Genomic DNA, 25,654 nt, shown 5'->3' on the forward strand with positions numbered 1-25,654 from the left:
ATGACCCCAAACACACTGCCCATGCAAGCAAAGCAAAAAAGTGCAAAGTTTTGGACCAGCCAAGCCAGTCACCTGATTTAAATCCATTCAAGTGTGCATTTCACTTTTTAAGAAAAGACTGAAGGAAGAAACCACCCGAAACAAAGATCAGTTGAAAGCGGCTGCAGTGAAGGCCTGGAAAGGCATTTCCAAAGAAGACACCAAACAATTGCTGATGTCAATGGGTCTTAGACTTGGAGCAGCTATTGCATTTAAGGGCTATGAAACCAAATATTAAACTTCAGCATTTTGATTTACTATTAAGTTCATCTATTCATTTAGTTTTGCACAGCTTAAAATGTGGGGGGACCTAACACAAAAACTTTGCTTCTGTATAATGGTGAAACCAAAAAATGAAATAAAAGCTGATTGTCTGTACTTTTGTCTCTTATCCAGATGCTTTTAGATTTGTAAAATAACAAATTTCACTCTACTGTTTCCATACGTTTGCAGAGCACTGTACATAATTGGAACTGTAAAGCTTACTTTCTGGAAGTGCAATTGTTTGGAAGTGCGAGTGTTTTTCAGGATTACTTTCTGGAAGTGCAGCACCGGAAATAATTCAGGAGTAATACATAGATCAGCCGGCTATGATATAGCAAACGTGGGCAGTCAGTAGCCGGCTGATCTATGTATTACTCCTGAATTATTTCCGGCGCTGCACTTCCATAAAGTAATCCTGAAAAACACTTGCACTAGGCTGCTAATCCAAGGAGCACTGGCTGTATAACCAGACTCAACTTTGGGAAGTGCAAAGTATTATTTTTAATAAATTATAGGCTACCGTGTTTTGTTCAGATTATCTTTACAAAGTCGAAGGTGTAGGTCGTTGTTTAGGTGAAACTTTAGCTTTAACGTTAAGTCTTTAGGCTATTTGGTTAGTCTTGCAGAGGAGAGAAGCACATTTTAGTTCTTGGAGGTGGGTGGGGTCTGTTGTCATCACTTCATCTCATGATAGTGGATGCAATTCAGTGAGTAACAGAATATGAAATGAAATGACTTGTCATTCTTTATTTTAATAAGCAAATTTTGTATAATTTCAATGACCAGACAGCTCAAGCACTGATGCTGTCTTTAAGAACTAACAACCTTGTATGGAGAAAACAGAGATATAGTGTAATCAAGGTAAACAGGGGAAACCGTGTCTTTGGGTAGATTGGTTTGCATTTATATGCATGGATTCTGTTATTTATTTATTCCCTAACTACCATGGTTAAAAGTATATATAACTTGTTCCATGTAACCTGTTAGGATAATTTCTCCTTTGGACACACACACACACACACACACTGAGTTACTTAGTCTAATGCTTTCCAATAGGAAAGTGAGCAAGTGAGCAGGAGACATCAGCACTCTGGGTATCCATGGCAACTGGCCCAGGGCCTAAGGGTGGGGCCTAGTTTTTCCTATCAGCCAATCAGCACACCCACAGGGCTGGGAAACTTCCTCCCATAGCCACTCCCCCGCTCCAGCAGAGCCACAGCATTATCCAAGAGGACTGTTCCGTCTCCTGTCAACACTCTGCCACTCTGTGTCACGACAAAAGTCTTCTCTCGTTCCTGGAACAGGAGCCGACGAACGCTCGTCTGTCCAAGGAAGCAGAGGGAACGGGAGCTGTTTCAGTCTTCTTCTTGCCTCTGTTCATTGTTTTAAGTTTTTATCTATAGTGCTGGCGCACTGCAGGAATACTTCCAAAACAAATAAGGAGGGGAGAGAGCCAGGTGCCAGCCTCCTGCAAACTTGGCAGGCCTGCCATAAAGCGAACTGGTGAGACCGGCCCTTGCAGGTGAGTGATTCTTGTCAACCATCCAATTCCGCTAGCTTCTCTACCAGAGACTCGTTCGAGGTGTTGGGCTTATTTAGAGGGTCTGATTGTGATGGCCTCTCTCCTGTGAGTGTGGAGTCGGCCGGGCTGTTTGATCCAAAGCGTGTTGGAGGTGACAGGCAGTTCAGATTGCAGGGATTCAAAGATCTTCTGTTCTACCGGTGAGATGAAACACAAGTCGGTGGTCAGGCTTGTTGAGAGGAAGTATTTAGCTGAAGTTTCTGTAGCACCCGGGCTGCAATAGGTGTGTGCATTCAAACACCCGTTTGAATGATATGATGCTAATGTACTAAGGAATATTACTCATTTTTTTAAGTACGAGGCGCTGACAAATTGTCCAAGGTAATAATTAAGTCTAATAGTGATAAGTCTAAAACACTGGTAACCAACCCTGTTCTTGGAGGTTTATCCTTTTCATTCCAACCCTAATTTTGTGCACCTGACTGCTAATTAGCAGCTCAACAAGATCTCTAGCTGTGAATTAGTTACACAGCTGTCTGCTTAGTTAGGTGAAAACCTTCAGGATGGTAGACCTCCAGAAACAGGGCTGGTTACCACAGGTCTAATACCTGTCTAATGAGAGTACAAATATGCAAACAAAATACATCTTAGATCTGCATAACGTGAAATATATTTTTTAAAACACTTATTTGTTATATCCGAAACTATTGTATTCTATAGTTAATAATGCTTAACAGAAAATAGCTTTTTATATTAGAAATATTTGTTTCACCTATTAGCTAATATAAACGAGCATTGTTGACAGTATGAAATATGAGTTTTGAATATCCATAATTTCAATGCCATAATAATCCCCTACATTAGAATATGATAGACAGTGTTTGGTGTTTATGATTTTGATATTATTTCACTTACATGGTATATGAAACTGCTTTCATCTGCCACTCCTTTGTTGTTTTATGGCTTTAATGATGATACTCCTACTGCAGTTGCCTTTGACAAGTAGCTGAATTGCAGCAGCTTGCGTAAAGGGCGGCAGCTTCTTGTATTTCCTTCTCCGTTTCCTATCACTGTTGAAATTGTTCGAAGGGGAAAATAATGTTTTAACCTCATGACTGCAATGGCAAATTAAGCGTATCAGCCTCTGGCTACAGCCTGAGCTCCAGACCGGGAAAATGTTTCTTCATGGGTGTGTTTCTTACAGAAGTCAGTGTATTTAGGACCCGAAAAAGGTTAGTGCTGAATCTGCACCTTGTGGTACTTCTGTGGTTGACCACTGAGAAGTGTCTAACAAGCCGTACATGTTCATCTGTTGAGAATGAGGTCATTTGAGGTCAGTTAGAGGAGGGAGCCAACCTCGACAACTCATGTGATAATTCAGAGCAGTATAGTCTATGACGTTTTTGCAAGTGTTACAGTGTTATCCTGGATTCTGCCTTGGCAAACAAACCAAGGTTGCATATTTGTACCAGTATGAGACAGTCAGCAAGATTTGTTTTAATGCAGCACTCTGCTGTTTCAAATATTTACACACTGTATTTCCTGAATCCGATTCCACCCATCTGTCATCTCGGTCTGCTAGATTTTACTTCCTGTTGTTTCTCTCTCTCTCTTGCTCAGTGGTACTTGCACCACTGTTTCCTCTCTATTTCATTAACCCTTTGAAGAGTAGGCTTTTTGGAATGTTTTTTCCAAATTCTAAGACAGTGCTAAAACTCCATTGCTAGTGATTGTTACATCGTCATTAGAATGCTCAGTTAAGAACACTCTAATCACATATTTCTGATCTCATTGGGCAACAATAGAATGTTCATGAACCTTCTAGGATTTCAGTTGAGCAACACTCTGTCCCTAGACTATAAACTGACCTTTACACCTTGAAGGGTTCAATTATCAAGCTCTGTGGGTTCACGGACTCTACTGTGTCTCTCCATCTCTCCTCAGTAGTGCCTCTAGCCAATGGCGGACAGTCCGGCGTCCGAGCCGAGTCCGGCTGGGCTCCCCTGGTACGTGGCGGGATCCCAGCTCCTGGGCCTGGCCTGCGTGGTCATCACCGGGGTGTGGATGGGTCACTACCGGGGCGGCTACGCTTGGGACGGCTCCGCCCAGGAGTTCAACGTGCACCCCCTCTGCATGGTCCTGGGACTGGTCTTCCTCTACGGCGATGGTCAGTGGGCAGCCGTCGTTGCGCGTGCAGTTTCACACTACGCTCTTCTCTGCAGAAGCCCACGGCCTGAAACGACCTTTTTCTCTCACACATGGCAGTAACGTAGAGTTGGGTAGAGCAGAGAGAAGCAGCTTCTTAGTCCCACTGATGTGGTCAATACCCAATGCGTTATTACATGGTTAATGCCTCTCCAGGGTAAAATATGCATTCCTGTGCATTTACATTTAAGGCAGTAGCAGACACTCTTGTCCAGAGTCAGTCACACAGATAAATGTCTCTCTATATACAGTCCATTTATAGAGCTGCATATTTACTGAAGCAATTTGGGTGAAGTACTCAAGGGTACAATGGTAGTCCCCCAGCTGCGAATCAGACCTGTAGCCTTTAAGCTAAAAGCCCAGTTCCCTAAGCAGTATGCTAAGCTTCCACCCCATTGGAGATGAGGTCGGATTGGAGGCTCTTCGCAGTTCTGAGAATGTGAAGGGGCGTGGCCAAGTAAGGGGCGTGGTCAGGGAAGGGACTGGAAGGTAGGTGGCAGGATGTGTTTGCCGGATACATTTGCAGTACGGTTTGTGAACCGCAGGGCAATCGGCCAGATCCGCATCTGTTCAGCCGTCCGCTTGTAGATCACCAGTGCATTGCCTGCCGTCCACCGTTTCCAGCTTTTATCAGATCAGTTTTACTGTAAGCTGGGGATGTTGTCCAGATCCTGACAGTTGGCATTATTTTATTTAAAGGAACAGCTACGTTTGGTCAGTGGTGATGTGGACTGGCAGGAGTGGTGAGTCATCCCCAGTATGACTCACTGATTTTGCCTGCGTTTGGGGCCGGAGCGACAGGCACAGGGAACCGGGCCAATCAGACTCTGGAAGCAGGGCTTCCTCCTAATCCCTGTGTGCCCGGGGGAAACACCTCCAAACCAGGCCAGGTCCCAGCACTGCTGCTCAGCCCTAATGGAGGTGATAAACCCATTCAGACTGGTGCTTAATGGACAGCACCAGAAACTCTGCTGACGTTCCCTAGGCAGCAGCTCTGGTGACATCAGAAGGCTTAAGATCGATAACATCAGCTCCCAGCCCCTTGGGGGAGGGGCCTGCTGGAGCCCGTAATCAGCACCCACAACAACAGGAAGTGGTTTCTGCGGCTAACAGGACAAGGAAGAGCTGACATTTGGGTGTGTCTCTGTGTGTGCGTGTGCGTGTGTGTGTGTGTGTATGTGTGTGTGAACTATGTGCGCACAGTAATACAGCAAAACAGATGCACCATACACCAGAGCTGGGGGAGGGGTTACTGTTTCTAAAAGCATTAAAGGTGACTAATTATAGAGGCTTTTATTTATTTATTTTATTTTATTTATTTAACCTTTATTTACCCAGGGTAGGCTAAAGAATGTGATTGACAGGCAGGCGGTAACCAATGGAACTGTGAATAATGAAAAGATTAAAACCATGTGGTTGTGGCTTGAGAGCTGGCGGCAGTTATTCCTCTGCATGATGACTAGATCGATCCCAGATTCAAAAAGTATTTTCACTGCCTCTGTCTGTGTCCTGTAAGGTTTAAGCAACTAACTCCTTTAGAGTGAACTGCAGTGGTGCTATAAAATTCAATTCAGTTGAGTTCATTATAAAACAAAGGGAAAGTGTTGTAAGTAACAAGTATTTGCCGCACGCATCTATATTTTAAGGACCATATGTACCAGGTTATATGTGTACTTCAAATAATAATGCAGAGACGCTAGGCTACCAGTCTTTTTGCCTGACAACAATCTAGGTGCCCTTGGGCTAATTACATAGTTTGCAGTGAGAAGCACATAGAAACCTTACTCTTCTGTTTAGCAGACACTTTTTTTCTTTTCTTTTATGCCAGTAACCAAACACTCCCTGCTTAATTATTTTGTGGCTAGCAGGCACAAATCCAGTCTGTGGCGGCAATGTCGCAATCGCCGCGGCGAGCAAATCCGTTCGCTCGATTCGTCGACGCAAAATCACTAAACGAGGAGTCCGGCGAGGTGACGTGTAACAGACCCCGCACGTCGCTGGATGCTAATCGAATGAGCCGCCGCCGCCAGCTGCGCGACCCAGCCGCCCTGAACGCGTCGAGACGTTAACCTTTAAAGGACACCCATCATTAATGCATTTAGACCGCTTAATCCGGCTGAACTAAACAGATTAGCCGGTCCCTTGTGGGCACAAAGGGAGGCTTTCACACCGCAAGGCCCCTCCCAGCTGACACATAAACGGCATTAACGTAACATCGGGGGGGTGGGGGGGTGGGGGGGCAGAAGGATTTATACGGCTGCTAGTCTGAGAACCGGCAAGAGCTCAGCCTCGACTAATCCAAATACAGCGACCCGGTCGGCCTTTCATTTTCCTCACACGGGAGACACCGTAACCCACTGAAGACCGGTCAGGAGAAAATCATTCGCACGCTCTCACAGTAACTGTGCGGCCCAGGGCGAAGGCGAAACGTGTCACTGCATCCCAGAGAGCTGAGGTTGGGCAACCAAGGCCGTATCCGTTTCTGGTTTCCATGCCAACTTCTGCCCTTAATCACTTAATTTACTTAATTTAATCACAACATTTACGCCATCTGGCACTTTAGGCGCATGTCTTGATAAAGAAGAGCTGAGGGCTGTTTTTGTGCTGATGGACGTTTGATTGTGATCTAATCTACGAGTGAACCGGTGTTGGTGTATACAGCCAATCAACTCCTTTTCCCGGGGTAATTGGTGGAAGCAAAAACCTGCATGCACAGTGGCCCTCCAGGACTGGAATTGTCCTCCCCTGCCCCAGATGGTAACGTTCCCTCGGGTTTTCAGTCCACCTTGAACCGCGGTCTTTTTGGGTGCGGTCCATTCAGTTACATGCGAGTTGCTGGGACCAACTCCAGAAGTTAAGAAGTATGACCGGCAGGCTGTACACACACGCTGACTCAGTCCTGTTGGGCAGTGCGGCTTCAGGCTCAACCCATCTCTGACTCGCTGACTCACCTGTCAGTCTAACCGCGCTGGCCGTCCCACACTGTGTGAAGGAGCCGTCTTCTTGTGATGCAGCTGGACTGATGTGGGTCTCGATGCTCTCGTCAGGACAGCAGAGTGCATCTTCCCCGGATACAGTCTCACACTCTCTCCCTCTCCCTCTCTCTGTTCGTCCCTCAGCCATCCTGGTTTACAGAGTGTTCCGAAATGAGAACAAACGCACCGTCAAAATCCTCCACGCTCTGATCCACGTCATGGCCCTCATCATCAGCATCATAGGTGAGACGGGTGTGTGTGTGTGTGTGTGCGTGTGTGTGCATGCAGGGTTCTAAAGCAGTTCTAATTTAGCAAAGCAGAATTATTTATGTGCACTTTGTTATGAATCAATTAACTTTATTCTTGTAAGCCTTCTCTGAAATCTGGAATACATTACCTAAAGGCTCCTGCTGTGATTTTGTTTCTGATATAAAGCTGAAATTAGCAATCTTTTGAAAAGAGAATTAAAGCTGTTACAAATATAATAATTAAAAATACCTGTATATAAACATGCCACCCATTCAGGTGTTTTGATGCCTTTAAAATGTATCCATGTACCATTTCTTCAAATAAAAACTTTGAGGGCTGCTGCTGCTGCTGCATGTGTCCACCCAGACTCAGATGAGCTCTGGGTCTCTCTCTAACACTGTTACAGACTCAGATGAGCTCTGGGTCTCTCTCTAACACTGTTACAGACTCAGATGAGCTCTGGGTCTCTCTCTAACACTGTTACAGACTCAGATGAGCTCTGGGTCTCTCTCTAACACTGTTACAGACTCAGATGAGCTCTGGGTCTCTCTCTAACACTGTTACAGACTCAGATGAGCTCTGGGTCTCTCTAACACTGTTACAGACTCAGATGAGCTCTGGGTCTCTCTCTAACACTGTTACAGACTCAGATGAACTCTGGGTCTCTCTCTAACACTGTTACAGACTCAGATGAGCTCTGGGTCTCTCTCTAACACTGTGACAGACTCAGATGAGCTCTGGGTCTCTGTAACACTGTTACAGACTCAGATGAACTCTGGGTCTCTCTCTAACACTGTTACAGACTCAGATGAGCTCTGGGTCTCTCTAACACTGTTACAGACTCAGATGTGCTCTGGGTCTCTCTCTAACACTGTTACAGACTCAGATGAACTCTGGGTCTCTCTAACACTGTTACAGACTCAGATGAGCTCTGGGTCTCTCTAACACTGTTACAGACTCAGATGAGCTCTGGGTCTCTCTCTAACACTGTTACAGACTCAGATGAACTCTGGGTCTCTCTCTAACACTGTTACAGACTCAGATGAGCTCTGGGTCTCTCTCTAACACTGTTACAGACTCAGATGAGCTCTGGGTCTCTCTCTAACACTGTTACAGACTCAGATGAGCTCTGGGTCTCTCTCTAACACTGTTACAGACTCAGATGAGCTCTGGGTCTCTCTCTAACACTGTTACAGACTCAGATGAGCTCTGGGTCTCTCTCTAACACTGTTACAGACTCAGATGAGCTCTGGGTCTCTCTAACACTGTTACAGACTCAGATGAGCTCTGGGTCTCTCTAACACTGTTACAGACTCAGATGAGCTCTGGGTCTCTCTCTAACACTGTTACAGACTCAGCTGAGCTCTGGGTCTCTCTCTAACACTGTTACAGACTCAGATGAGCTCTGGGTCTCTCTCTAACACTGTTACAGACTCAGATGAGCTCTGGGTCTCTCTAACACTGTTACAGACTCAGATGAGCTCTGGGTCTCTCTCTAACACTGTTACAGACTCAGATGAGCTCTGGGTCTCTCTCTAACACTGTTACAGACTCAGATGAGCTCTGGGTCTCTCTCTAACACTGTTACAGACTCAGATGAACTCTGGGTCTCTCTCTAACACTGTTACAGACTCAGATGAGCTCTGGGTCTCTCTCTAACACTGTTACAGACTCAGATGAGCTCTGGGTCTCTCTCTAACACTGTTACAGACTCAGATGAGCTCTGGGTCTCTCTCTAACACTGTTACAGACTCAGATGAGCTCTGGGTCTCTCTAACACTGTTACAGACTCAGATGAGCTCTGGGTCTCTCTCTAACACTGTTACAGACTCAGATGAACTCTGGGTCTCTCTCTAACACTGTTACAGACTCAGATGAGCTCTGGGTCTCTCTAACACTGTTACAGGCTCAGATGAGCTCTGGGTCTCTCTCTAACACTGTTACAGACTCAGATGAGCTCTGGGTCTCTCTAACACTGTTACAGACTCAGATGAGCTCTGGGTCTCTCTAACACTGTTACAGACTCAGATGAGCTCTGGGTCTCTCTAACACTGTTACAGACTCAGATGAGCTCTGGGTCTCTCTCTAACACTGTTACAGACTCAGATGAGCTCTGGGTCTCTCTAACACTGTTACAGACTCAGATGAGCTCTGGGTCTCTAACACTGTTACAGACTCAGATGAGCTCTGGGTCTCTCTAACACTGTTACAGACTCAGATGAGCTCTGGGTCTCTCTCTAACACTTTTACAGACTCAGATGAGCTCTGGGTCTCTCTCTAACACTGTTACAGGCTCAGATGAGCTCTGGGTCTCTCTCTAACACTGTTACAGACTCAGATGAGCTCTGGGTCTCTCTAACACTGTTACAGACTCAGATGAGCTCTGGGTCTCTCTCTAACACTGTTACAGACTCAGATGAGCTCTGGGTCTCTCTCTAACACTGTTACAGACTCAGATGAGCTCTGGGTCTCTCTAACACTGTTACAGACTCAGATGAGCTCTGGGTCTCTCTCTAACACTGTGACAGACTCAGATGAGCTCTGGGTCTTTCTAACACTGTTACAGACTCAGATGAGCTCTGGGTCTCTCTAACACTGTTACAGACTCAGATGAGCTCTGGGTCTCTCTCTAACACTGTTACAGACTCAGATGAGCTCTGGGTCTCTCTAACACTGTTCCAGACTCAGATGAGCTCTGGGTCTCTCTAACACTGTTACAGACTCAGATGAGCTCTGGGTCTCTCTAACACTGTTACAGACTCAGATGAGCTCTGGGTCTCTCTCTAACACTGTTACAGACTCAGATGAACTCTGGGTCTCGCTCTAACACTGTTACAGACTCAGATGAGCTCTGGGTCTCTCTAACACTGTTACAGACTCAGATGAGCTCTGGGTCTCTCTCTAAGCACCGTTGCAGAATTCCCTTTGGTTTATTTTTGCGCTGATCCATTCTCCGTCTCTGTCCCCCAGGTTTAGTGGCCGTGTTTGACTTCCACGCCAAAGCCAAGATCCCGGACATGTACTCCCTGCACAGCTGGTGCGGGATGCTGACGTTCGTCCTCTTCTGCCTGCAGGTAGCGCACGGCGTCCCGCGCGCTCGTTTTTTTACGCTTTCCCCGCCTCTCCTTCGCCGCTCTGTCTTTTCTCTCTCTTGCTCCGCCCCCTCACGTGCACGCTCAGTTTATCCGGGACCGTGCCCGTTTAACAGTCCGTTCCCAGAGGCTCAGGAGGGACGCGATTGGCCGAGCTGCGTGGCGCAGCGAGTAGGGAGCCTGAGCCTGACTCTGAACACGTCCCCCGTGTGCGGTCGGGGGTTCAGCCCCACGCCGTGACGCTCTCTACACTGCGGCCCTGTCTCTGCCTGTAACCCCCTCTGCTTTCAGGGTTATTTTTGCTCGCTGTCGGGAGTGCATCCGTCACTGTGCCAAGCCTGGGCTGACCTTGACTGAGCAGCCAAAACAAAGAAGGCAGACAGGAAGCCTCTGGGTGAGGAGTGGCGGCGGGGACGAGGCTGTGATTGGTGCTTGACGTGACGTGATGTGACGTGGCGCCCTCCTCTCCCCCCCCCCCCTGCAGTGGTTGATGGGCCTTAGCCTCTTCCTGTTCCCTGGGGCGTCGCCGTGGCTGCGCAGCTGGTACCTCTCCCTCCACGTCTTCTTCGGCCTGGCCATCTTCTCTCTGGCCGTGGCCACCTGTCTGCTGGGCATCACAGAGAAGCTCCTCTTCAGCATCACGTGAGTGAGGCCGTTACTCTTCCCAAGCCACGCCCCCTCCTCCCAAGCCACGCTGCTGCTTCCCAAGCCACACCCCTCTTCATAAGCCACACCCGCTCTTCCCAAACCACATTGCTGCTTCACAAACCCTGCCTTTGCTTCCCAAGCCACACCCCTCTTCCTAAGCCACACCCCCTCTTCCTAAACCATGCCCTTGCTTCCCAAGCCACACCCCTCTTCATAAGCCAGACTCCCTCTTCCCAAGCCCCGTTGCTGCTTCACAAGCCCTTGTTTCCCAATCCACAGCCCTTTTTGTAAGCCACATCCCCTCTTCATAAGCCCCTTCATAAGGACGGAGTGTAGCACAGTGGGTAAGGAACTGGGCTTGTGACCGAAAGGTCGCAGGTTCGATTCCCGGGTAAGGACACTGCCGTCGTACCCTTGAGCAAGGTACTTAACCTGCATTGCTTCAGTATATATCCAACTGTATAAATGGATACAATGTAAAATGCTATGTAAAAAGTTGTGTAAGTCGCTCTGGATAAGAGCGTCTGCTAAATGCCTGTAGTGTAGTGTAGTGTAGTGCATTTGCTTCCCAAGCCATGCCCTTGCTTCCGAAGCTATCAGTGTGACTGACCGAAATGGAGGACATTTCTCACCAATGCTTATTAAAGGTGTCTCCCCCCATTTCCAGGAGCACATACTCCAAGTTTGCTCCAGAGGGGGTGCTGGCGAACACGCTCGGGCTACTGCTGGTAGGTTTCGGGGTCCTGGTGGGATACATCGTGACACGGGAGGAATTCAGACGTCCCCCACACCCAGAGGAGGAGGCCCTCTCCATGCACTTCAAGACCCTGACGGAGGGCGAAAGCCCCAGCTCCCCTTAGCACCTCCCCCCTTCCCATCACCCCCAGTCCTGCCAGCTCTCTGCACAGCATGCCGACAAATCACGCACACATCCAACAACGCCCCCTTGTGCCCAAATGGAGGTATCATCCCAGATTAGGGAGGGAAAGATATCTTCACATGATTGTCCAGTTGAAATGATTATTGATTTGGAGTAGAATGAAGTAACAATACAAATGTAATGCTTCAGTACTTTTTCAGAACCAAAGAGATCCTTGCCTTTAGCTTCAATCAGTGCCATATTGAAACACACTGACCGTACTGGACAAATCAGTTCAAACGCAAAAACTGTCCTGAAGAGAGCCACAGAAGAGGAAAGCACGGGCAGCGGTGACTCTCTAAATCCGTTTAAACACGACAGATTCATGTAATATAGAATTATTCAATTTCAATCAATTGCAACACATTCTCAGCTCCTCTGCTCTCCCCCATATGGTAGAAAGGCTTTAATCAGGACTGAACATTAAATTGCTCTGTGCATTTATCTAATTAGGGCATCCAAATAATGAGACCGTTAGAACAGTGAAGAGCGCATTTAATTTCAGAGCTTATGCGCTATAGCAGACCTCCAGCACACCCAATTACACCAGGAAATGAGGTGAAGAAGCACACCCCACGGAGATGGCTGTGATAATAAGCAATGCCCAGTGGTTTGTGTTCAGTGTTCACTGAGGGAGCCTTCCAGGATGACCAACACAAAGCAGTTTCAGATTCTAATACTGTGTTAATTTAACTTGAGTGAGATCAAATCTCAAAATAGATCTTATGCTATAATATATGAAAAATATGTACCACTAAATTGACCCATTTGTTTTTTTTGCCATTATCTGTCTGTAGTGTAAATACACTGCAAATTGAAAGGTAGTTGTTTAATTTTATGCGTTGGAAGCCTAACCTCCTTATCCCAGTGTATGCATTGCGAACCTCCATTTCTTACATCCGTTACAGCTTGAAAGCTGGAATGTAGGAGTGGTATCCACCCCCCTGCTGCTACAGAAGGGACACAGCGCCCCGGGAAGTAAGGTACATGACTGTGACTGCAGTCATACACCTTACGACTGTGACTGCAATCATATACCTTACCACTGTGACTGCAGTCATACACCTTACGACTGCGACTGCAGTCATACACCTAACGACTGCGACTGCAGTCACACACCTTACCACTGTGACTGCAGTCATACACCTAACGACTGTGACTGCAGTCATACACCTAACGACTGCGACTGCAGTCACACACCTTACCACTGTGACTGCAGTCATACACCTTACGACTGCGACTGCAGTCATACACCTAACGACTGCGACTGCAGTCATACACCTAACGACTGCGACTGCAGTCACACACCTTACCACTGTGACTGCAGTCATACACCTAACGACTGACTGCAGTCATACACCTTACCACTGTCACTGCAGTCATACACCTTACCACTGTGACTGCAGTCACACACCTTACCACTGTGACTGCAGTCATACACCTAACGACTGTGACTGCAGCCATACACCTTACCACTGTGACTGCAGTCATACACCTAACGACTGTGACTGCAATCATACACCTTACCACTGTGACTGCAGTCACACACCTAACGACTGCGACTGCAGTCACACACCTTACCACTGTGACTGCAGTCATACACCTAACGACTGCAACTGCAGCCATACACCTTACCACTGTCACTGCAGTCATACACCTTACCACTGTGACTGCAGTCATACACCTTACCACTGTGACTGCAGTCATACACCTAACGACTGCGACTGCAGTCATACACCTAACGACGGTGAGTTCAGTCATACACCTTACCACTGTGACTGCAGTCATACACCTAACGATTGTGACTGCAATCATACACCTTACCACTGTGACTGCAGTCATACACCTAACGACTGCGACTGCAGTCACACACCTTACCACTGTGACTGCAGTCATACACCTAACGACTGTCACTGCAGTCATACACCTTACCACTGTCACTGCAGTCATACACCTTACCACTGTGACTGCAGTCATACACCTAACGACTGCGACTGCAGTCATACACCTAACGACGGTGAGTTCAGTCATACACCTTACCACTGTGACTGCAGTCATACACCTTACGACGGTGACTTCAGTGACCGGTGACCTTACGACTGTGACTGCAGTCATACACCTTACAACTGCCCTTTCATACTCCAGAGAGGAGACGTATATATGTATGTAGCAACGTGGCATTGAGCCTTATGATCTCATAACCATTTTGTGGAGTCACAGTTATGACGCAACACTACGCTATAGAGGGCAGGTGTTGTTGCTTGCAGGAGCAGGCGTGGTAAATGGCAGTGTAATTGCACTTTTTGTATTTTCTGGCAGGCTGCGGTTTGTCCTTGTGGCTTTTTCAGTACGGTATGCAAAACAATTTTCAGCACCAGCACGCAGTGTCCGTGAATCTGAAAGAGAATCACTCAAATGACGGCTTCATTGTTTTGCCATTTCAATCTACTCCTTTTCAAAGATGTATGTAACCATTTTGTGCTGGATCTGAATACGCTTGATTATGATGTTGCCCTAAAATTAAAGATTGTGCCATTATGTTGAAACTGACAAAGATGTATATGTGCATGAATTCAGAATTGGGAAACTGATACAACTAGGAGGAGGAGCACCATCTTCTGGCCAAAGCTAAAAACTGAAAGAATAACATTTGAGGGCCAGCTGGGATGCAGTATTTTTTCAATGTAGATCCAAGATGAGTCTGTGTTGCAGTGGGGACAAGGGGTAATTTGAGATGTTCTGGTAAAAACCATCAAAAGAACCCCAAACAACTTGTTTATCTGTGAGATGGACACACTCAACAGGCTTTGCAAAGCTGATTTCTAAAAGTCTAATCCAATCCAATCTAAATGTAGCTTCACCACATGTGCCTGTCCTGATAATAACTGGTTACCTGAAAAGTGTAACTGTATTCTGTCTTCTGCTATGGTAAGCACTCGCTGGACAACCTTCGGAGGACACCTCCTAGCTGGACACCTGTAGATGTAACATTCCTGAGGCTATCGAAGGCTACACCTAATGTAGGCGGTTTACAGGAGTTAACATGCACGCCGTGCCACTCCCATGTACCACTATCTGTGTTGTGTACACCAAAAACAAAAGGTGAAAGCCAGCACCACATTTGTGTGTGTGTTTTCTCTGAAGTGGTGGACGTTTACAAATAATACATTCTTTCATACATAGTTGGATTGTACAGATTACAATCGTTCATCAGGAGATAAAAACGCATTCTTTTTATTGGACTTTTTTTTCCGTTGTTTTCATTAAACTATCACAGCGATCTGACAGCTCACATGTACAGACAAGAGAACTCTGCTCAGCAAGCAAATACACTGAAATCAAAAGAAAATAATCAAAAGGAACCCCTCAAAGTTCAGCATTTGTCTGGTGAGGCCAGAGAGAAAAGGATGAGGACACTCCCCTCTCCTCTTCCCGACTTTTATACAATATGGATATCGCAAAACCAGAACCAGGGTACATGTATGCGTTGTATGCGTGTGTGAACTCAAAGATTAAAACATGCATCAGAGTATTTACAGCAAAGTCATTTACATTGGAAGTCTTAAAAAAACCCACCCCTCAGAAACAAAACGTCCCTTTCCCTTTCTTGTCGAAAGCTGTTCTCGTCATCATAAGGCTCGGCAGCGCCCTCTTCTGGCTGATATAGCTGGGGATCGATACCTTCTGTTACTGATGGAAGAATGCGCTCAAATGGTGTGCTTCTTCGTAGTATTTGCTGTGACATCAGATGTCAAGGGCCTGAAAACAGAGCGAGGCTCTTTGTGACCACAGTGTGGGTTTAGGCTTTTTGGGCAGATTCACTGCTCAGCACCTATGATTTCTCATTAACATTCTACAGGCACTTGCAGTGGCACCCTAACTTTTCTCAAAGTATGACGCACGATTAATAGTCATTCAGAAGTGAATGGACTGACAGGCACCTCGAAAACAGGCCAGATTAGACCTGCATAATATAGGTGAGGTTGTCTAGCAGGTGAATGGGGTGGTTTGTCCCATGGAAGGCATCAGATTTGGGCTGTTAGAGCCCAGAGCAACTCGGTCATGCAGTATAGCGGGAAAGCAGGTGGGGAGGGAGATATCAAACCAAAGAGATGCAAATCAAAAGCAGTGTGTAATGCTCAAAACCCTCCCACGAATGAGAGAGCATCACACAGGTGAGTGACAGTAGGGGGCGGGCCCTGTGAGGGCTTACGGATGCCTAGAGCTGGCTGCCATGAACATTCTCTCTCTCAGTCCTACTAGAGCAGTGCACTCTGGGGAAACTCCACCAATGCAGCATGTCACATGTTACACTCAATGTCTTCTTGCGTAACTTTACTTTTCAGCCCTAATGGACAGCTGATAAGGCCGTGTAAAGGAAGTGAAGCCCACAGAAGGGTTTTCCTTCCTCAATACCAACTCTTCATCTGGTCTCTGGATACTCTGGTATGAGGATACTTGAAAACAGTAGGTTGGATTAATGGGAGAGCGGCCCATTGGTAGTTGCAGTTCTGAGGTACTGTACAAAGAACTACAACTGCAAATGATGCAGGCCTTGATACTAGTGGTTTATGGTAAAAAAAGGAGCGTTTATCTGTGAGAAAATGCCAGGGGGGATTAGGGGCAGAGGGGATCTTTTGGCCAGTATGTACAGCAGAAAGGTTGTGCTATATTAAAGGCAACACAGCATCATCATTTTTAAAACACTTTGTTTGCTCTTTTAAATTATTATTATTCATTTATTTGATTGGAAATGAAAAATCTCACCAAAAGACAAAAAACTGATATTTTCTATTAATAAGGACACCTACTCACAAAAAATCATCCAGTATTGTTGTTTGAGAAGATCAACTCCCACCCCACAAAAAAAAAAACACCCAAAATAATAACAATCATCAGAACTGAAGAACTGTAAAGTGCACCCTTGTACAAGAACTTCACAGGCAATTAGTGCAGAAACTTGGTGAATAATAATAAAATAAAGCCGTAAGAGTTAAAATAAAGTCAAATAAAACCGTACAAATCAAACGGAGCAGGACCGTTTCAAGGTCACGGTCTTCCTTGCGTCGGCATTGGCCTGCTTCCTGCTTCCGATCATACCTTTGGGTGCTAAAGGAACCTTCACGTAACCCGCTCTCATTTCCTTCACATTCTCTAAGTGCTAGAGGGGACAATTCCAAACTTTGATACACTTTGGGTAAAGTCCAGGGGACTGAACACTGAGCATTTCATATGAATCTGCAGTGAAACAATGGCAGCTATGGAGCATCGCGTGAAGCCTGAAATACGAAGGCCGCACATTATACTCCGAAGGACAGACCGGCAAAGTCGTAGTGTTTCCCCCGAATCGTGTGAAGGGGGAAGCCTAGGGGCCCTACTGTGTGGTTTGGTGTTGTAATTACACACTATGCCTTAAGTTCCAAAAAATGGTTCCTTTTGGGGCATCAATACAATTACAAAATGATCACATTCATTTAGATCTTAGGATTACACTTAAACATGACAAGACTTTGGTGAGGAAAACAAAATTAAGTAAATTCTTGTAACTTCCCAGCATCAATAGAAGCAGTATTAAGTGTATGACCACGTGTCTAGACATGTGTCATAGAACAAAATATTTTGAACAGGCTTGGGTGCTGGACCATGTTTTGTAAACTTTAGCTATTGTGAACAAGTAATTCAAAGTCTGAAAATGTCCCCATTGTAGGACTCACAGCCAGTTGCTCTTGACTTCTGAAACAAAAAAACAAAAAAAAAAACACAAAAGCAAACCAAAATACAGTCAAACCAAAGAAGTATGTATATATTTATATACAGTATATATAACTTAAATTTATAAATATTCATTTCTTTTCCTTTTCTACGTACAGGTTTGTTGTAAGTTATCTTTTTGTTACATTTACAGTATAGAACATTCCGATCTTTTACAGTACAGAAGGTAGCGATCTCAGAAAAGAGCATGCTTTTTTCTGCATTTTAACAAGGGATGGACTGAGAGTTTGTCTTCCATAGGTAAGTGATGGAGCCTTCTGTCCCACTCTGATGACCTCAAGCGCAAATTCACAGGTAGAGAGAACAATGACACAACGACCTAGTGGAGGGGGAGAGGCTTCTGGGATCTGTATTGCCCGAGAGCGGACGCTGTCATCCATCTAACCTCTGTCTAGATTCTGAGATGTTTAAAGTTCTGTAAGTTTCTCTGGATAAGAGCGTCTGCTAAATGCCTGTAATGTATGTAATGTAATGCAGCCCTTCCCGCCCATTTGGAGGACAACAGAAACGATACCAGATGCACTCGGCTTTAAATCCAGAAGCCCTTAACCTGCATTTTCTAAATTGCCATTAGAGAATACGTGACGCTTGGAACGTTGTGCATGTCGAAGACGAGCAGCTTTCAGGGGACCTCTAAGCGGGTATGAAAATGAGAGCTCACGTGCACCACGCGTGCAACAGAGCTGGATCCTGCAGAGGCCATTCCTCAGTCGCATTCTCACATCTCCAGCCACACGCTGCACACGCCTCACCTAGCCAACTCTGAAGGACTCTACGCTCTCCCCCTCTACAGCGCCCACTGGCCTCTCCCCCTCCCCTCCACCCGGGTCCTCCTACACATTGGACTCCACGAAAGGTCTCTTTGGTTTGATGGGCGAGGTGGGGCCCTGGCGGGACTCGCGAGAGAGCTGGCGGTACATGTTGTCCTGGTAGGCCTGGGCCACGGGCAGCGTCCGCGCCACCTTCACGTCCGGGTAGGTGGGCACCTGGCTCACCCGCTCCAGGATGTCCCCCCGGGACCCGTTGGACAGCTTGCCCAGGGAGGACGGCTGCGACTGCGAGTAGTAGTCGTCCTCCAGGAGGTGCCCGTTCTGGGCGTTGTTGGTCTTGTTGTAGTAGGCGATGTTGCCCAGCGAGGTGGGCGGGCTGTAGGAGGGGCCTCCGCCGCCCTGCTGCGCCAGGTTGCCCGGGGAGGTGGGGCTGGTGATGACCGTGTCCAGGGAGGAGACGGCCCAGGGCCGCGAGGGCTGGTGCAGGTACTGCTGAGTCCGCGCCGTCTTGTCGATGATGCCCATGAAGGGCGTGGTCCGGGAGCGGGCGGGCTCCGCCTGGTACACCGCCCCGCCCCGGCCGTCGCCCCCCTGCGAGGGCGAGATGGGCGAGAGGTCGTCGCAGGAGCGCTCGTAGGAGGGCTGCAGCGGGATCTCCATCTGCTGGATGGAGGCGGAGGGCCGGAAGCCGGGGGCCAGGCTGCAGGCGGAGCCCGTGGACAGGCTGTTGCTGGAGGGGGAGAAGCGCAGCCCCACGCTCTGCGAGTGGATGAGGGGCCGCGGGGTGGGCGGGTGCTGCTTGACGTCGCCCGTGTTGGCGCTGACGGGCCGCCGCACCAGGTGGGGGATCTCGGGCGAGCCCAGCTGGCACTGCGGCAGGACGCCGGCGGCGGCGGCGCGGTCCAGCTCGTGCTTGGAGACGGGGTAGTAGGCCGCCGACTGGCTGCGGCTGATCTGCGGGGTCTGCCCGTAGCGCACGCCCCCCGGGCCGCCGCCGCCGCCGCCGCCGGGCCGGTACGCCGAGGCGGGCCTCTGCGGGAGCTCGTCCTTGGCCAGGCCCGCGTCGGCCGCCCCGCCCCGCCCGCCGTGCTGGCACAGCGCCCCCGCGCTCAGGCTGGCCTGTACCTGGGCCATGGGCCGCCCGTCCAGCGAGGCCTGGTACACCAGCCGGCTCTCCACGTCCGGCGGGCCGCCCTGGTAGCGCCCGCTGATGGGGTGCGCCATCTGGCCGTAGGCGCCGCCGGCCAGCACGGCGCTGGAGTGCACGGCCGAGCTGGGCTGGTTGGTGCGCACGATCTGCGCCATGGCCGGCTGCAGCCGCAGGGCCGCCTGCTGGTGGTGCTGGGAGGACTGAGACGCCTGAGAGCTCAGCTGGAAGGAGCGCTGGCTGCTCATTTTGGACAGGGGCGACTTGGGCCGCCCGGGAAGCTGCTCCTGCTGGTAGCGCACCGGGGAGCCCGACTGGGAGCGGTACAGGCACACGCTCTCCACCGGGGGGCTGGCCCTGTACTGAGGACCCCGCCGCAAGGGCGAGGGCGGGGGGCTCTGGTAGTCTTTCCCCTGCCCCCCTCCTCCTCCTCCTCCTCCGCCTCCTCCCCCTCCTCCGCTGCCCAGGGGCGGGGGGCTGAAGCGGTAGGAGGAGACCTGGTGGGCAGGGGAGGTCTGCGGGGGGCTGGGCCGGAAGTGGGAGTTCTGATGCGTGGGCGAGAGGGAGGGCGAGGTGGACTGGTAGCCCTGGCGGGTGGGGGAGGACATGGAGGTGGGGCTGGGCCGGAAGTCGAAGGACTGGCCCAGCGGGGAGCCCCCAGAGAGGTAGGCGGAGTCACGGTGGGCCGGGGACGGCGGGGGGCTCTGGATGATGGGCAGGCTGGCGGGGCTGGGCCGGGACTCCAGAGGCAGGCCGACGGACGCCGCCTCCAGCTCCTGCTCCAGGTAGTCCTCGTCCTCAAACAGGTCCTGCACGGGCTCCATGTCCTCCAGCCGGGGCTCCGGGGGCGGAGGCGGCTCCTCGGCCGGGGGCGGGGGAGGGGGCGGGGACGGGGGCGGCTCCAGCTCCTCCTGCGGAGGCTGGTTGACCTGTCGACACTCCTCCTCCACGCGCTGCAGCAGCCTCTGGATCTCCCGGTTGTTGGGGCACTGCTTGATGGCTTCGTTCAGGTCCTCCAGGGCTTCAGCGAATTGTCTGCAGAGACAGAAAACAAATTTACAGGCAGAGCAACAGCAAGGTGGTGAGACTGTAAGGCTCAATTTTGACTGTTCTAGCCAAATTCCAGAGCTGTACACGCCTGAGCCACAGGTTGTAAACTGTGGCTGGGAAAGCAAATTTTCAGGAGACAAGGGGGGGTCATAAAAGGCAGCAGGAAAGATAATAAGATAATATAAACTGTCTCACAACCTTTTTACCTTTTTACCTGTGGCCTGAAGGAACAGATGGGCAAGTGTGTCATGTGGAAGGCTTGCTCAGAATTGCACTGAAGGGAAGTCCTAAGAAACATTCGAAGAGAACCTGCTTAACAGTTCTCCTGGTACCATAGTCATCATGTGGGAGAATCTGCTTAACAGTTCTTCTGGTACCATAGTCATCACGTGGGAGAATCTGCTTAACAGTTCTCCTGGTACCATAGTCATCACGTGGGAGAATCTGCTTAACAGTTCTCCTGGTACCATAGTCATCATGTGGGAGAATCTGCTTAACAGTTCTCCTGGTACCATAGTCATCATGTGGGAGAATCTGCTTAACAGTTCTCCTGGTACCATAGTCATCATGTGGGAGAATCTGCTTAACAGTTCTCCTGGTACCATAGTCATCATTTGGGAGAATCTGCTTAACAGTTCTCCTGGTACCATAGTCATCATGTGAGAGAATCTGCCTAACAGTTCTCCTGGTACCATAGTCATCATGTGAGAGAATCTGCTTAACAGTTCTCCTGGTACCATAGTCATCATTAGGGAGAATCTGCTTAACAGTTCTCCTGGTACCATAGTCATCATTTGGGAGAATCTGCTTAACAGTTCTCCTGGTACCATAGTCATCATGTGGGAGAATCTGCTTAACAGTTCTCCTGGTACCATAGTCATCATGTGGGAGAACCTGCTTAATAGTTCTCCTGGTACCATAGTCATCATGTGGGAGAATCTGCTTAACAGTTCTCCTGGTACCATAGTCATCATGTGGGAGAATCTGCTTAACAGTTCTGCTGGTACCATATTCATCATTTGGGAGAATCTGCTTAACAGTTCTCCTGGTACCATAGTCATCATTTGGGACAATCTGCTTAACAGTTCTCCTGGTACCATAGTCATCTTTTGGGACAATCTGCTTAACAGTTCTCCTGGTACCATAGTCATCTTTTGGGACAATCTGCTTAACAGTTCTCCTGGTACCATAGTCATCATGTGGGAGAATCTGCTTAACAGTTCTCCTGGTACCATAGTCATCATGTGGGAGAATCTGCTTAACAGTCCTCCTAGTACCATAGTCATCATGTGGGAGAATCTGCTTAACAGTTCTTCTGGTACCATAGTCGTCATTTGGGAGAATCTGCACAACAGTTCTCCTGGTACCATAGTCATCATGTTGGAGAATCTGCTTAACAGTTCTCCTGGTACCATAGTCGTCATTTGGGAGAATCTGCACAACAGTTCTCCTGGTACCATAGTCATCATGTTGGAGAATCTGCTTAACAGTTCTCCTGGTACCATAGTCATCATGTGGGAGAATCTGCTTAAAAGTTCTCCTGGTACCATAGACATCATGTAGGATAATCTGCTTAACATTTCTCCTGGTACCATAGTCATCTTTTGGGAGAATCTGCACAACAGTTCTCCAGGTACCAGTTGTCATTTGGGAGAATCTGCTTAACAGTTCTCCTGGTACCATAGTCATCATGTGGGAGAATCTGCTTAACAGTTCTCCTGGTACCATAGACATCATGTGGGAGAATCTGCTTAACAGTTCTCCTGGCACCATAGTCATCATGTGGGACAATCTGCTTAACAGTTCTCCTGGTACCATAGTCATGTCTGTACTGAATCATTTGGTTATGTACTGGTTATGTTGGGGAACATGTTTATTTGCCTTAGACAGCATACTATCTTGTTCATATTTGCTCTCACTGACTTAACTGGTGATGATTTTTATTAATAAGCTATCGTACTTTCACCATACATATCTGCATCTTCCTTTCCAGCTTTTCTGCAGCTTCATTGATACCCAGAACCCAGTTATAAACCCCATGAGAGCTGGTGCACATGTTGTTAGGGGCCACAGTGTTCGGGGCACTGTGGTACGTATGGCAAGATGACAGGTTTTAAAAATTAGTGGAGTCAGATAAACTTGTTTTTCCTTTCCTGCGACAAAATCTTAATCCTTAAAAGACTGACATAACATTCTGGAACAGTAAATGTGCCATGGTGGAATACAAAAAGCTGAATGATTTGACTGAAAAAAAAGACTAGGCAGTTTTAGCCAAATATGCTAACTAGAAACTGAACAGGAAGTCTTGCGTTTTTTCACATTTTAAACACGTCCAGATGAAATCTCTCCAAATCTGCATAACTGAAACACCAAGTTAATTCTGCTTGACTAAGATGAAGATAGCATATTTCACTGATGCAATATGTGAATTACACATTAGATTCCCAAGTTCAGTCTGCAGTAACGTTAAATATAGCTGCAAGCGGCAATGAGCAGGTTTCAAGCATTAAAACAGAAGGGTTATTTTATGGAATTCAAGGCAGAAGAGGTAAAGGAGAAGGTTTTGATGGTAATTTTAAGTTTTAACGGCAGTTGTAAATGTAGTTGCAACTTGCTTTGAGGAATTAACCACCTGTTTAAAACCCCCATCTTCTCTCAGTCTCCATACATGTTTTTATCTTTCAAAATGATGCAGTAGGTGGAGACAGGTGTTTTTTATACTTTTTACAGCAGCATCATTGTTATTGCTGTTTTTAATAATAAAGAGGTGAGTGGGCTGTGGCTTGTTGTACCTTAGTACAAATCCTTTATGAAACTTTTGCACACGGTATGTTTGACATTTGGAATTTCAGCTAACAAAAACTGTGGGTGGTTAGAGCAACATTATGCTTCAGATATATTTCAGAGCACAAAGGAGTCAAAGTCACTCTGGTACCCCAATTCGTTTTCCTCATGCAGCAACTAAAAACAAATTTGTCCACCATTCTGCCATTCTTTGATGGATTTGTATGAAATGTGGAGAGCCAGATAACCATATTCAGTTTCAGAGTTTGGCCAGTCTGTCTGACCTATAAGCCAATATATCATAGGCCACGCTCACCTGGACAAATTCCTGCCAAACTTCATATTTAGACTAATATGGGTCCCCAGATTATGTGTACTTGGTTATAAGAAAGTTGTAACCTCTTTTGCTGTAGGCCCAGCCCATTTTTAAGTTTATCGGTTCATGGCGACCATGTTGGTTATCCGATTGGACTGATTTATAGTCCATTTGTGTATCTTGGTCGTACAAATACGCACAGCAATTTGGGTACAGATTGATTCACACACAAAAAAAACCTTTAGGGAAAAAGTTTTTTTTTTTAGTTTTCAAAAAACTAAAAATGGCAGAAAATCTATCCAGACAGACTTCAGTGGTTCAACTGGCATATTGGTAGAGCTCATTCACAAGATTATGTATATGAAGTCAAAAAAAAGGGGTCAAAAATTTGGTTCTTTAATTACAGAACCACCTAAAGGCAGATTGGGTTTATAGTGCAAGAGCACCTAGCCTCCCTCCAAGTAATTAGGCTACCATAAGCTCAGGTCTCTATCGTATGGGAAACTTGCAAAAATGTGGGTAAAATGACACAATGAAAATAAGGTTTCAGCCCTATGGGCTTGAAATCCTAAAAACTGAAAATAGCCAACCTGGAACAGTTGGCACAGCTTTTAGGTCATTCCAAGTTTTCTAGAGCAAACAATAAAGGCGGGGGAGAATGACCAAAATACCAGAGTAAAATGCGTAGAAACTTCCATAAAGAGCTAATTTCTTCTCACAATTGACCTGCTCTCAGAAATATCAGAAAGTAAGTTTTGAACTCCGATCCAGTTAAATGTGACACAGATACTTTTTGAGAGTGTGATACATTTCAGAAGTGACAAAGAGAAATGTAGAAGTGACGCATGCTTTACTAATAGAGGATGGTGGGGCCCTGTCAAAATAAATGACATCAGTAACATTGCCAGCATATTAATAATTCACTAAATAAACGCTAAAACACATTTCTCCTACGTGCCTGTGACGCATTACTGACTGGTTCTATGGCCCCTCCTTCCTCCCCCCTTCCCTCCGTGCTCTCACTTTCGAACCCAATTTGCGCCTTTTTAGAACTGTGACGTGTGCAGAGACAGACCAGAAGCTGGTGTTTCTGTACACCCGAGTCAATCTAAGAGTGAGTCAGCGTAAACGGGCCGTCACTGAATGAAGCGGGGGCCGGGGTTGGGGCTGTGCCATGCTTTGAGTGACTCTCCTTGGTCACTCTAGGAAACACTCAAAGTCTAGGGTCACTCGGAGTCCCGCTCTCATCACCTGCTGCTCCGCTTGGCTCGGGCTCTGGCGTAGTAGGCCTCGTACGAATTTGGTTTCAGCTCCAGCGCCTTGGTGGCAAACTCCTCAGCCATTCCAAAGTCCTGAGAGGAACAACAGAGACGACAGTGACAGGTTCTTACAGTGAATCAACATGGATTCAGAACATGCCTGCGACCCTGCCCAGCACACATAAAACACATTTACACAATACACTACACAAATACAGCACACATCAGACACATCTACACAATTCACAACAAATATACACACATCAATCATATACACATTACACCATACACTACACATACACAGCACACATCAAACATATACACAAAACACTATACAGCACACAAGCACATTTACACCATACACTATACACTACACACATACAGCACACATCAAACACAACAGACTACACATATACAGCACACATCAAACACAGCTACACAATACACTATACACTGCAGCACACATCAAACACAGCTACACAATACACTATACACTGCAGCACACATCAAACACATGTACATGCGCTAAAAACACACTGAGAGCACATGGCCAGCGCTCTCTCTTACCATCACATTCACACACCAACACATACAGTCACACACAATTAAACCACGGTATCAACACTATGCACTATGCACTCTC

At 47.5% G+C, this 25,654-nt stretch overlaps 2 protein-coding genes across 18 annotated transcripts in view; one reads left to right on the forward strand and one right to left on the reverse strand.

Annotated features, from left to right (window-relative positions):
- Positions 1-1,437: 1,437 nt before the first annotated feature.
- Positions 1,438-14,463, forward strand: LOC118221180 (cytochrome b561). 4 transcript variants are annotated; one of them, XM_035406006.1, is made up of 6 exons: positions 1,438-1,825; positions 3,773-3,992; positions 7,150-7,248; positions 10,225-10,328; positions 10,831-10,988; positions 11,662-14,463. In XM_035406006.1, exons 2-6 carry the CDS (start codon positions 3,785-3,787, stop codon positions 11,852-11,854), a joined length of 762 nt encoding a protein of 253 aa, XP_035261897.1. In that variant the 5' UTR covers positions 1,438-1,825; positions 3,773-3,784; the 3' UTR covers positions 11,855-14,463. The 4 variants fall into 4 exon arrangements, with proteins under 4 accessions (XP_035261897.1, XP_035261896.1, XP_035261898.1 ...); XM_035406005.1 differs by having other exon boundaries at positions 1,458-1,825; positions 3,770-3,992; positions 11,662-14,459; XM_035406007.1 differs by lacking the exon at positions 1,438-1,825 and adding an exon at positions 1,869-2,025 and having other exon boundaries at positions 3,770-3,992.
- Positions 14,464-18,375: 3,912 nt separating this feature from the next.
- Positions 18,376-25,654, reverse strand: part of tanc2b (tetratricopeptide repeat, ankyrin repeat and coiled-coil containing 2b) — a 243,509-nt gene continuing 236,230 nt past the window's right edge. For all 14 annotated transcript variants that reach the window (XM_035405991.1, XM_035405993.1, XM_035405989.1 and 11 more), the window contains 2 exons: positions 25,004-25,104; positions 18,376-20,637 (listed from right to left, as the gene is read on the reverse strand). In XM_035405991.1, coding sequence (XP_035261882.1) covers positions 18,519-20,637; positions 25,004-25,104 — 2,220 coding nt within the window. In that variant the 3' untranslated portion in view covers positions 18,376-18,518. The remainder of the gene's footprint in view (positions 20,638-25,003; positions 25,105-25,654) is intronic.

Source organism: Anguilla anguilla, chromosome 2 (assembly GCF_013347855.1).
Source record: "Anguilla anguilla isolate fAngAng1 chromosome 2, fAngAng1.pri, whole genome shotgun sequence".
Classification (NCBI taxonomy): domain Eukaryota; kingdom Metazoa; phylum Chordata; class Actinopteri; order Anguilliformes; family Anguillidae; genus Anguilla; species Anguilla anguilla.